At 34.1% G+C, this 13080-nt stretch overlaps 1 protein-coding gene across 15 annotated transcripts in view; it reads right to left on the reverse strand.

Annotated features, from left to right (window-relative positions):
- The window catches only part of CEP44 (centrosomal protein 44), a 36993-nt gene that overhangs the window by 16911 nt on the left and 7002 nt on the right, over window positions 1-13080 (reverse strand). For 9 of the 15 annotated variants that reach the window (XM_070480676.1, XM_070480677.1, XM_070480671.1 and 6 more), the window contains 9 exons: window positions 11664-11802; window positions 8845-8992; window positions 7545-7691; window positions 7039-7161; window positions 4916-5074; window positions 4026-4232; window positions 3497-3572; window positions 874-998; window positions 540-574 (listed from right to left, as the gene is read on the reverse strand). In XM_070480676.1, the coding sequence (XP_070336777.1) occupies window positions 540-574; window positions 874-998; window positions 3497-3572; window positions 4026-4232; window positions 4916-5074; window positions 7039-7161; window positions 7545-7691; window positions 8845-8992; window positions 11664-11752 (1109 nt within the window). In that variant the 5' untranslated portion in view covers window positions 11753-11802. The remainder of the gene's footprint in view (window positions 1-539; window positions 575-873; window positions 999-3496; window positions 3573-4025; window positions 4233-4915; window positions 5075-7038; window positions 7162-7544; window positions 7692-8844; window positions 8993-11663; window positions 11803-13080) is intronic. The other 6 variants (XR_011492859.1, XM_020884836.2, XM_020884842.2 and 3 more) reach the window with 2 other exon arrangements.

The following is a 13080-nucleotide window of genomic DNA, read 5'->3' on the forward strand; positions in this document are numbered from 1 at the left end:
AGTCTTTTAAAGTAGTAGGCTGCATGATAATCTTACACAATTTCATTTCATATTTTATTTCAACTTCTCTTTAAAAAATACACATAACTTATATTTGTATTAGATGAAAGTATCATATTCAGTATTATCATACCAACAACTTTCTGAAAAAGATATTAGCAACACTTTACCAATACTTGTATGTCCCCAAACCATTCATCTACATACATAATTTAATAGTTTGATAAAGTAGTTATCAAAAATAGATAATTTCTGGACTAATTATTAATATCAACCAAAAATATCACTGCACTCTATAATCTGCAATTAATTTCATTAACAATGTTTTACATCACTTGTTAGAAACAAAAACAGTGACTCATCTCACAAACACATAACTGTAGATAGATTTATTATTCACTAGAGTCTTGAAGGAAATTCCACACCTGATTGAGAGACCTTCAAGGTCTGAAACACACATGTACATTCTTTATATACTGTAATCCAACACAATTCCCTATAGAGAAATGAATCTCTGTTGCCCTTTTTTGGTTACTTACATTTTTTTCATCCTTTCCATTTTCTGCATTGTTTCCTTTAATTTAAAAAGCAACAAATTTAGACAATTTCTCAAAGTAAACCATAATCCAAGATGGACCATGAACATATAAAACACACTCTAAAACACTGCATTAAGTACTGTTTATTTATCACAAAGAATTTTTATGAGATTAAGATTTATCTTAATAGTCCTAAATATATCTTAAATAGTTTAAAATATCTTAAAATAGTTTCACTATTTTTCTTGCCAATGGCATCTATAACTAAATCTAATGCTTACTTTTTCTGACATTACAAAGGAAATCATGTAAGTGGTTGCCAGATTCTTCTTACCTCTGAGAACTCTTTCAAACCACAGTAATGAACAGTTGAGGTTCTGGGAGTTGAATCTGATGACACCGTACTATAACCAGAGGACAAAGGAATATTTGCATGCCTTTCCTCTTTGCTTTTTCTATCTGTGGAGAAATTAATTTTTAGGTTACCTTTTCCTTTCACGGGGGAGTCAAATATCTAAAATTTTATGTATATGTTTATGTATATAAACATCTCAATATAAAATAGCTACTGGTATAGGTCTAGATGAGTCCTTAATATTCTTTTAGGATAATGACCTGCACATGAAGATCTAGATGTTAAAAATTGGCCAATAAAAATCAAGAAAAGTAATATTATCTTTATCACGATAGCAATCAACTGAATATACAGGTAAATGTATTTTTAAATATAGGCTACTGACCCATGAATATTCTTTTCTTAAACTGACTGTATATACTTCCTAAAAATCAAGAAACATTTTACCCTGAGTTGATATGTATGGAAAAAATTGCTTAAAATTCAGGGTTCAGATTTACTTCTCTATATAACTGAATAACTTTCCTTTTCCAGTATCCTGATATTATTCATTCAGCAAAATGATGGCAAGTCTTTCCTACAACTGAATCAATTGCGGAACATCATAGAAAAGACAAGTCTCTGTCCAATCAATTCCATAAGCCCTGCATTTTTAGTTATAGTACATTTGCAAAAACAAGGCCAAAAAAAAAAAAAAATCAGGTACCCATTTAAACTATTTTACACAGTTTACCATAAGCCTACACAGACAATCTTTGTATTGTGGGACAGAGTATTACCACATGAGGACTTTTTAGTCTCTCACCAAGCCACAGCCTCTTGCCTATTGGCTCCACTCCTCTACTCACTCACCAGCATGAACTTCAGGGAAACCACCCCCAACCCAACATAATTCTAAGATCAGATTGGTAAACTGCTGCTCTCAGCATCAAAAGGAAGTCAAACCCTCTTCTTCCAGGTAGCATGTATAGGTTAGATATAATGTATAAGCTTCATAAATTTGACTCTTAATTGACCAGGGTCAGACTAAAAATTTTTTGAGACAAGTATTCACCTCATTCCTAATCTATAATTCATGTCAGACAGTGGTCTGTCTGCTCATCACTCAGAGTCCCAGCGCAGGTCTTAAACTCAGTTATGTGTTTAACTAAGGGGTTAATAGTATGTGCTGCAATACGTTATTTAAAAAGTTTAAGCCCAAACAGGCAATATCGAACTTGGCAAAGACAATGTTTGCAAATAGCAGGCATTCAGTATTCTTGCAATGCATGAAAACTTAATTTCTACCATAAATATTTACTGGGGACAGAAATACAGACATTATGCTGGACAGACCATAAGATAAAGTTCTTGCTCTCAAGGGTCTTGGAACTGAGCTTAGAAATTTGTTGAGTAATGAATGATAAAGAGAAAAAAGTCAACTTTTACCAAATCTGAAACTTGTAGTCTGTAATAAATTTAATGCCAGAAATAGCATCTTTAATAATTGTACCTAATAACCTAAACATTGAAATTGTTGTCTGTGCATTGAAACTGGTATGTACACTAAGTATGCAGTGCTGAAAAGAAAATGTCAAAGCTAATTTGCCTCAATTCAAACATGTCCCATCATTCAGTAGCTATGTGGCTTTTGGCAGTTAAATATTTAACCTCTCTTCCTCATCTGTAAAATATAGATAATAAAGCACTTGTATTGTTTTGAGAATTAAATTTTTATTACTATAGCTTCATTATGAATTCTCAGTTAGAAAAATATCTCTTCTGCAAATATGATTATAACATGAGACAAAATTTAGTCTTTGTCTTTTCAAAAAGTGTAAGAATAAAAAAAAAAAAAAGCCATCACCGAAAAGCAGCTTAGAAATCTTATCCCTGCTGTTCAGTCACAATGGAAATGCCAGTAGCCAAAGAAGTTAAGGGACATGGAGATCTGCCCTAATTTTAGGTCTTCACATTCTATCATCATTGGTGAACTGCTGAAATATAAGAGGTTTGTAACACATTACAGGTTACTGACAAATGTGTTTTTTTTTTCTTTTATATAGATTATTCACATATGTGAAAGTTAGTATGTATTAGGCACTCAGTCACATCCAACTCTTTGTAACCCCATGGACTATAGCTGCCAAGCTCCTCTGTCCATGGGGTCTTCCAGGCAAGAATACTACAGTGGGTTGCCATGCCCTTCTCCAGGGGATCTTCTGACCTAGGGATTAAACCCAGGTCTCCTGCTTTGCAGGCAGATTCTTTATCATCTGAGCCACCAGGGAAGCCATTCCTGGTGAAAGTTATTACTTAAGTTTAAATGAGAAATTACGGAGGTCCATTTATTAAAGCATTTTGCTTTATAAATAAAAGAGTAAAACGCCTCTAAACGTTTGCAATTTTATAGATTGGAATTTATTCCACTACTATATGTAAGTTGGCTTTTCTAGCAACTCTTGACTTATCTATAAGTTCAGTAACTATTTTCTTTCTTCTTAGGAGTTTTGCAATTTCTAAAAAAAATAAGGTTTCAGGGATTAAAATAATCAAATACTATAAAAACATTTTTGTGAAATCTCCTAATCATATCACCAATTCCAACACACCAAGAGCTCACCTGGATTGAGGCTGTCCATGTCACTACTGGAAACATAGTCTTCACTCATTTCATTAAACTCTATACATTCATCATTCTGAAATAACACACTTTAGTATTTAGAATAAAATGAAAAGATATGTTCTCAATTTATATTCTTACTGCATAACATATATAGATGACATAAAAATGCTTAGAAACTTTTATTTTATTTACAAGCAAAACATAAACATCTCTCTATATAAAAAATAATCTTTCAAATGTGGAAGGAGATAGAAACCTTTAATCTACTTTTTAAGAAGGAAAGATAGACTAGGACCAGAAATTGATACAAGTTCATCAGATTATCTTACTGGATGAAGGAAAAAGCAATAGTCCCAACAGGCACCACTAAACGGGCTGTGTCCAACTAGGACTTCATTTCAACTAAACACTTCCCAAGACCCAGAACAGGCTCTTATTTAGCATCCCAAAGAATATACACATAATAATGAATAGAAGTACTTTATTATATCTGAGATACTCTATAGAAGCAAAGGAAAGAAAATACCTTTTTAGATAAAAGCATTTCTGTTTCGAGAAGAGTGACACGACTCAGAAGATTGGCCCAGGTTTTTTCATTCACCATCACCTTCCCTTTCATTTTTTCTTCCAAAGATTCTAATCTACTTTCTATGCAAGTCAGTTTCTTAAGCTTTTCTTGGCATTCAGCAAGCACAGACTGTAATGCAGTAACCTCAGGATTGAGTTTTATATCCTAAAATGATAGAACAGTATCAGTTAGGAAAATAAAACTGTAACTAACTCGCTTCTTATAATTAGGAAAGCTAAGAGGAAATGACCAAGAAATGAAAGTACACTGAGATTGTTCCCTTTGCTATAAACAGGAAATAAGCCTAATGGATATCTGGTGGCTTTTAAATGGCAACTGTATACCAAGATGTAAGTCACAAGGCATAAAAGACAGAAAAAGGAGTTTTAACAAAAGCAGTAATGACCAGACACTATAACAGGGTCTGTGACCACAAAGTAACAGAAATGATATTCACAGAGAGAGGGAGAGGGCACAAGGACAGCAGGGCCCCAGAAGGAAAACGAAAGGGCTGCAGTGCACCATTTTCCTCCATTCATCAATACAGGGAAGAGGTGGGAAAGAACCTTCCCTACAAAGCAGTCTATGTCTCTCACTAGATTGTGAAGCTTGAAGAAGTCCTATGTCTTATTCATCTCTGCATCATCTCTCCTAGTACCCTAAACATGAGGAGCAAATAATATCTTTTTAATTATATTCAGTAAGACTTAGTGATTCTTAAATAATGGTAACAGGTCATGATCAATAGTTTAAAAGACTAGAAATGTTACAAAGGTTAGATGCTTAAATAATCATGTACATCAAAGCAAGAAATACTGGCATCTGTTCAAGAAGCCCCAAATTCTTACTTGTTGCTCACAGTTAATGTCAGAAACCTGTAATTCAGGAATTATTTCAGCAGCCTTTAAGTCACAAACATCAAATGCTTTGTTAACATCTGTTTCTGTATCTTCAGGAATGTTAGCACCATCTTCATTGTACAGGTGTCGGATCACCACAGCTTTCTTCTGCATAGAGAAAAATACATCAGAGATGCTTCCATGTTCTCTTCCACAATTATTTTAAACACACACACAGTAATTTTTCAAAACAAACATCCTATTCGCCATTTAAAATTTACAGAAGTATAAATTACCATATATGCATATACCAAATATTACAAATTTATTAATATTTTATATGTGATGATAAAGTTGTGGTCATGATTTTTAAAAAGCATTTTTACATTTTACAAAATATTGAAATAATCTACTCAATGATGTCTGTGACTTGTTTCAAAAGGTTTCAATTTGGGGGGGGGAAGATGTTGAGAGAAGTGATTACAATTAAGATAAAAGAAGATTAGCAAAGAGTTGACAAATTGCTGAAACTCTGAATGAATACTTTGGTAAATTTAGAGATGGTCCATAAAAGGAAGTTGTTTTTAAAAGGTTAACACACTATTCATGTATATAGATAATTGAGCTGGCTTTATGAGTAGGACTCATTACAATGCTTTTTTCTATTAAATAAACCACAAAACATCAGACCCTCAATAACAATTACAAACGGAAAGCATTGAGAGGAAGCTTTAGGTGAAATTGCATTTATGCAGGACTCTTCTGCCTACTTCCTTTTTCTACAATCTGCATATGTACAATGAAAACTCAGCACACATGACACAGAAGTCACAACTAGCACTCCAGAAAAGCATGGAGAAGGAGACAATTTGCTTCAGCACTGACTCAGCTTTTCATGTAAACCAGTGTACTTCCTGACTCCAACTTCTCTAAACTGGAAGAATTTTAATACCTACACAAATTTGGGATAATTTTGATATAATTGATAAAACTTTGATGGATAACAAAAGAAATTTTAAGAAAATTAAAAACAAGTCTAATGTCTTAAAGTTTTGTATCTTTTTTTGTTAAGACAATTTAGATCATTCCTCAGCCCCACACTGAAATAGAAGATTGAAAAACATATTCAGTTGTATCAACTCAGATTCATTAAGTCCTTACAGTGTACCTAGTACTGTGCTAAAAAAGCACAATGAAGATTTGAAAAATCTGGGATAAGAAATTCCTTGTTTAGATAAATTCTAGTTGGGAAAGGATTCAGGACAGTTACATTTGTTTTCACAGGGCCCTCATTACCTGAGACAGAACAGGCATAGTTTTCTTTTTAAGTTACTGACATAGGAGCCTTTTTCTTATAGTTAAGTGTCACTATATTTTATAATGGAGTAAAGTATAAATAAATTCACAGGTTCTGTTTTTATAACTCATATTATGAATTGGGGAAAAATAATTCCCTGAATCTTACTTCAGCTAAAATATACTCAAATCCTGTATCTAATGACACATTGATTGTTTGTCTGATAGTCTATCCTTCAGTCTCGATGGGTTTACCCCAAGTGGAAGACAGCTGAAAGCATATTTACCATTATAAAATAATATTATGGCTTCATTTTCCCTTGGAGATAGAAAAACCATCCCTAAATGCATAGAACTCATTCAGTCACAGCTTCTTGAAGCAGACAAAGGCAGGGAAGGTATCTACCAACAAACAGAAAACATTCAAAACACCATCCCCAAACCAGATTATAGATTTAAGGACTATCAACCATTGGATAACCCACATTCCTGGTACAGAAATATGAATGTATATAAATCAAGACCTAGAACTAAAGCAGGGGCCCTTAGGAAGATTAGATACATAATTAAGAGTAAATGTTCACAGTCACAAGAGGCAGAATGAGGGATTAGAAATATAAAGAGAAAACATGTTCAATTGTACATTTCTACCCTCTTCTAACTTTACCAATGTTCCCAGATAATACATGATATGTATCGTGAAAAATCCTTACACTCTAATGTCTGAGTAGAATGTTTTTCTAGATGCTAGTCAGAAAAGTGAACCTTGTGTGTTGGATCAGTTAGGCAGGTAATTCTTAACACTAATGCAACACACTGTCTTTGTGCTGTCCCACCTTTCCTGAAGTCATAAATCTGCCAGTGACATCAATGCCCACAGGTTCAGTAGATGTCTTCTCAGCACTTGAACAAGGTTCTGACTTAGCAGAACTGGTTTTTTTTCTTTGTTGTGATGGAGTCTAAGAAAAAAGGTATTAAGACGTCATAAACTATGTGGGAAGGTGGCATGTATATATTAAATTCCTCTATCACTTAAATTTTTATGAAATGTGACTGCCAAATATTGCCAAGTCTAATGAGACCACATGTCTTTTGAAAACTACAAAATGATGAAAATGTGTTATACTAATTTGTTATATTAGTTTAGGACTAGTAGTTCCAAGTCACAAATGTGTCAAAACAAGTGATGTGTATTTAAAGCAAACATCAGGCATTGTAAGGCCACTCAGATCTGTGAGTAGCACGGTAATTGCACTGTGCATTAATTTCCTGACTAGGTATTGACTTTATACATTAAAATATAGCCACTTAACATAAGTTAAAAATCTATTAATAAAATTACCTTCTCAAGACTACTCAACTCCTTGTGCTTTTTCATCACACAATTCAAAATATCACATATAATTTGGATTTTCCATTCTGCAAATCCACACTGAATAAACTGCTTTTTTGTCAAGATTGGTTTATAATTAAATTGATCACGAAGAAGCTGTAAAGAGGAAATAATAGATCAGCATAAAGGTTGGGAGCAATTTCTTTCAAAAATCCAAAATGGTAAGTGACCAGGGATGTAATACCATTTTTGAGAGATGGGGGAGGATTAAGCCACTATAGAAAGGGCACTAAAGAGACTTGTAGCGGTGCTATGAGATCTGATCAAGTAGGAAACAGGTAGAAAACAGGTAGCTAGGAATGTACCAGATAGCTTTCCAGAAAGATGGAAAAGATAATCATCAAAAACTTCAAATATTCTCATAGGAACTAGAAAAACTCCTTTGCTTGTTAATACCAAATATCAGAAAACCACAGTTCTATTTGTTTATAGAAATTATGACAATTTTTAGACAAGTCAGTAGGCTACTCAGTTTTGATTTCTCATGTGTAAAATGAAAGAAACAGATTAAAACAGTAATTTCCAAAATCTCTTCTGTGTAACCTCAGATTTCCTAGAAGTCCTTTTTAGGCTTCCATGGATGCTTTCTGAGGTAAAAGGCAAAGAAAGGGAAGATTAAACAGAGACTACATATAAAAGCTACCATCTCATCAAACTCTTTACTTACAAAAGAAAAAAAAAAACATTTGATTTGATAAATTGACTTTTACTATTTTTTTAAGGTTACATAAACCATAGTATGTAAATAAAATTAATGATACAAAGTAGGGTTTTGAAAAATCAAACAGAGATTAAGTTCAGGATACATGCAGTACAAGTGTAGATGCCAGAGTAGATAATAAGACGTGGTTTCAGATCTCAAGGAACACAAGTTGCTCTAACATAAGTTGTAGTTCCTTCTTACGAACAACTAAATTAACAAATTAACTCACAACTCTATGAACCACAAATTTTACTTAATAAAACCACATTCACTCTAACTTCTGCCAGTATACCAAATTTTACTAAAAACAGATATAAAATGGACAAATGATAACCAATGATAAATGTTTACCAGTCATCATATTTACTGGAGTACAAAACATAAAAGCAAACAAATTGCATCTTGGTTGTAAGAGACTGCATTTATATAAGATAAATACATATGAAAATACTATCAACTATATATGTAAGGAGTTATAAAAATATTGATCTAAAAAAACCATTCGATGACTTCTAAAAGAATTATTGTTTCATAAACTCAAAATACCTTATAGACAGTGTCTATGAAGCGCAAGTCATTCTTTGCTAGGAGCTCAACGTTGGAGTCGACCAGAAGTTCTGCTACATAGGGTGAGTATGAGGTAAGGGAATAGCTGATGATGGGCAGAGAGGCTGCTGTATCTCCCTTTATCAAACTATATGGAAAAACAGAAAAAAGATTTTTAATATGCTTAATTCCACAACTAAATGCTGTTAAAAACTCATAATTTAACACAACAGCAATAATAATTAGGTGATGCACGAGACCCTTCAGATTCCATCCCCTACTCTAAAACAGTACAGCCAAACTACTATGAAACAAGAACTCCTTGGCATCAATACCAACAGTCTGTTTACCACAGTATTCATTGATTTCCCAAAGACTGGCCTTACTCAATCTAGTTTATTTTCTCCTACCAATACAGCATAGGTAGCTCCTTACAGTATGCAAATAGGCTTTATGGTTCTGCAAACATTCTCATATTACCTCACTTACTCTTTATCATAAACCTCCAAGAGAAAAATATTATGAATTCTAAGTTACAGATGAGGATACCAGGGCTGGAAAAGGCATCACTGCTGACAAGGTTGACCAGTTTATAATCTTCCCCTGACATCAGGCTCATTTGGAATCTAACTTGTTAGATTATGCTAATTCTTCTAGCCTAGAAAAGTATGTCTTTCTCTTCAGTTATGTGTCATTCATTCTGTATGAATAATCCACCCAATCTCAAGCCTTCCCTGAAGCCATCTTTCTGACCCACAAGGATCTCTCTAGAACAGCTCTCCAGGTATTCAGGATCTGATGCCTCATGCCCTTGTCTGGTACTGTTGTCTAACTGTCTCCACACATGGGTCTTTCTCACCAAGAAGTGCCTTCACTGATTCTCTCTCAACAAAGCACAGCAAGTATTTGTTCAACTGACGTAACAATGCACTTACTCAAAATGACTGTTTTCCACAAAATTCAAACATGTACATAAATCTCCCCATCCTGCCCCAAATTTTAAAAAAAGGAAGAGAACAAATATGATAACATTACATTTTGTTTTTTCAAGAAAAATATAAATTGTTTCTCTTTTATCTTTATGGGTACAATTATAATTTATTCAATGAGAAAACTGCTCTGGCAACTCTGTCTCTCTGTAAGACAGTTCAAAACAGAACATGAAAAAGTACTTTTTTACAGAAAAATCTGTCTATTTTATGAACATTATAATAGAAAACAGCCAGTCTGCAATGAATACCTCTTTTGCTAAACAATCTCAAAAATCTTGGTTATCCAGTTTCCATCAACTTAGACTAGAAACAGTAAGAAAAACAGATACTATAAATTGGCAAGCCAACACAAAAAACAGCAGATGTCAGGATAAAACTTTAAAAAGGGAAAAAGTGTAAAGAACCCAAAATACATGGAGGCTGTGTGTGTGTGTGAGGTCAAGGACAGCAATGTGTGTGTGTGTGTGTGTGTGTGTGTGTGTGTGTGAGGTCAAGGACAGCAGTGTGTGTGTGTGTGTGTGTGTGTATGTGTATGTGTGAGGTCAAGGAGAGCAATCTGAAGCAGCAAAATAGTATTACCTCCCCCAACCCTGTGTCAATAAACCCTGCAGACATTACTACATTATAAAATAATCTAAACTTGTTCTTAATGATAAGCTTAGGTCAGTAAGAAAATCAAATGCTTGAACGCTATACTCAGAAGACAGGAGAATAATCAGTATATTTCAGAACTATTTCTATCCAAAATGCCTTTTACAACGCTAATACTTAAAAGTGGGAAGAAGGAAATGTGGTTACTCAAACTGATTAGTCCCTGCAAGTCCGGATAGTAGAGAGATCCCTGTTTTGAGAAACCAATATATGACCAGTACACAGTATGGGAGCAGATTAGGGAATAACCTTCTGCTTCTCACAAATAATGGTCGTAATAACAGTCATCTTCGCTAAACTTTCCTTAGTCTCTTCACTACCCTTTCAATGGCAGCCTTCTCTTAGTTAATCTTCCCTGGTTCACAATGAGAATATCTAGGATGCTACTGAGTAGCTGGTTTAACTCAGGTTCACTCACTACTTGAACACATACCTAATATGAACTTGTCCCTCAACACATTCATAGAATAAATGTCTAATTAGCTTCGAAGATGTTCCATGCAGTTCTAGAAAGGGGGAGACTGCAGTAAATTGAACAAAAGCACCAGATGTCAAGCTGCATTCTACTGGGAAAAATATTTAATCAGTCAGCAATCCCACATATGAAGGAAAAGAGGTATCAAAGGCTAAAGAATGATAGGAGTGTATATTAGACTAGCAGAATTAGAGAAGAAATGTATGTTGCTATATTTTACACAGGCAAGTCAGTCATATTTGGACAGCAGAAACTAAAGCAAATGGTTCAAAGTGGGGCTATTAAGTGAGACAGCTTAATAACAATCTTCAAGTGTGATATAAGTTGTCCTAAGAAATCTGTTAATTAGAATCTTCCAAATCAAAACAGAATACCACCCAACTAAATGTAGGAGGCTGGTAAACTACAGAATTAATGAAATCCATTATACTTCCATGAGATTAAAAGGTGTACAGAGGCCATACCTTATATTTACAATACTGTGTTTCGACTTCTAAAAGCTGTTTCAAATCTCTTGGAATTTTTCATTAATTCCTACTTAGAAACAAACTCCTAACTGCTTTCTAAAATATCTCAGTCACTTTGATGAAAAAAATTAAAGGACCTATATAAAATCTGTATTTTTATTTAGATACTCCTCCCATGTGTTACCTCACATCATTAGTGAAGATAATACAAAGAAGTTTAATATTTCAGCTTACCCTACACAATCCACCTCTCTAGGATAATTTAGCGAGCGAAGCACTTGTTCTAAGTTCCGTAAGCTTCTTTTTAAGTCACCTGTTGCCATTATTTAACGTTTGATTCAACTCCAGCTTTGTAAATTATCTAGTTTTTCACCTAAAAAAAATAATAAATCCATGAGACATTGTTTAACTCTTTGTATTTCTGAAGTTTATTTAATCTCTTTTGTTCATAGCTCATACATACTTACTGTATTTATTTTAGCTATTTCTCCCCAATTTATCTTCCCTGTTGGTCTGGTACTGTCTGGTATCCTCTATATATTCCTGAATGTCAGGTGCACTTTTCCCTTCAACATTTTTTCATTAAAAAAATAATAATAAGTTTGCCAGATGTTCATCATCTTACAATGAGACTGATATTACATGGGTGTGTTCTCAGTCATGTCTGACTCTTTGTTATCCCATGGCCTGTAGCCCATGAGGCTCCTCTATCCATAGCATTTTCCAGGCAAGAATACTGGAATAGGTTCCATGTCCTCCTCCAGGGGAGCTTCCCAACTCAGGAATTGAACACACATCCCTTGTGCCTTATGCATTGGCACAAAGATTCTTTACCACTGATATTACATAACACTCTCGCAAATACTTAACTATGGTACAACAAAGTACCATTTGGGAAGACATATCACCCTAAAATAATTTCCATCAATGACTATTTTGGCTACTTATAAAGGGTACATAATAAAATCAGTAGGAAATGGAGACAAAAAAATTAAGCACAGGTTTAGTCAGTATTCTCAGGGCCATGAACTTACACAGCTGTAAATCAGATGGCTTGCTTAAAAAATAAAAATAAATGAGTTTTAAAAAATTCAGGATTCAGCTAATTACATATGGCAGATTAAAATGCATGTTACCTTTATTCCCTTTTCTGAACTCCAGTAAAATAAAAGTAAATGGTTAGAAACCATATATACTCATCAGGAAAAAGAAAACCAGAGGGGATTTCACATGACAAAATTTTGGAAGATGGAAAACAGATGGATGAGTTAACAACCAACCTAGCAGAACAAAGACAAGTCAATCCCATCCTCCTATTTAGGAGGAAACAACAACAGCAAAACAGGTTCAGAAATGAGGGTCCTTGATTTTCCTGAGGGGTACAGCCAGGGGCTTGAAATAAGAATGATTATTTGAAGGTCGACATAAAAAAGTGAATAAACCCTAGAGATTTACTGTCCCTCTGCTTCCACTCCCTCCCTCCATATATAACCTGCTCCAGGAGCAACCACCTCTGATCCCCAGGTTTAACAATGAGTTTTTAGAAAAATCAGCACAACCCACAAAATACTGAGTTGGAATTCATTAAAATTTAAAACTTCTACAAAATACACTGTTAAAGAATGAACAGATGGGTCACAGACAGAATATT

The sequence above is a fragment of the Odocoileus virginianus genome, chromosome 18, assembly GCF_023699985.2.
Source record: "Odocoileus virginianus isolate 20LAN1187 ecotype Illinois chromosome 18, Ovbor_1.2, whole genome shotgun sequence".
Taxonomy (NCBI): domain Eukaryota; kingdom Metazoa; phylum Chordata; class Mammalia; order Artiodactyla; family Cervidae; genus Odocoileus; species Odocoileus virginianus.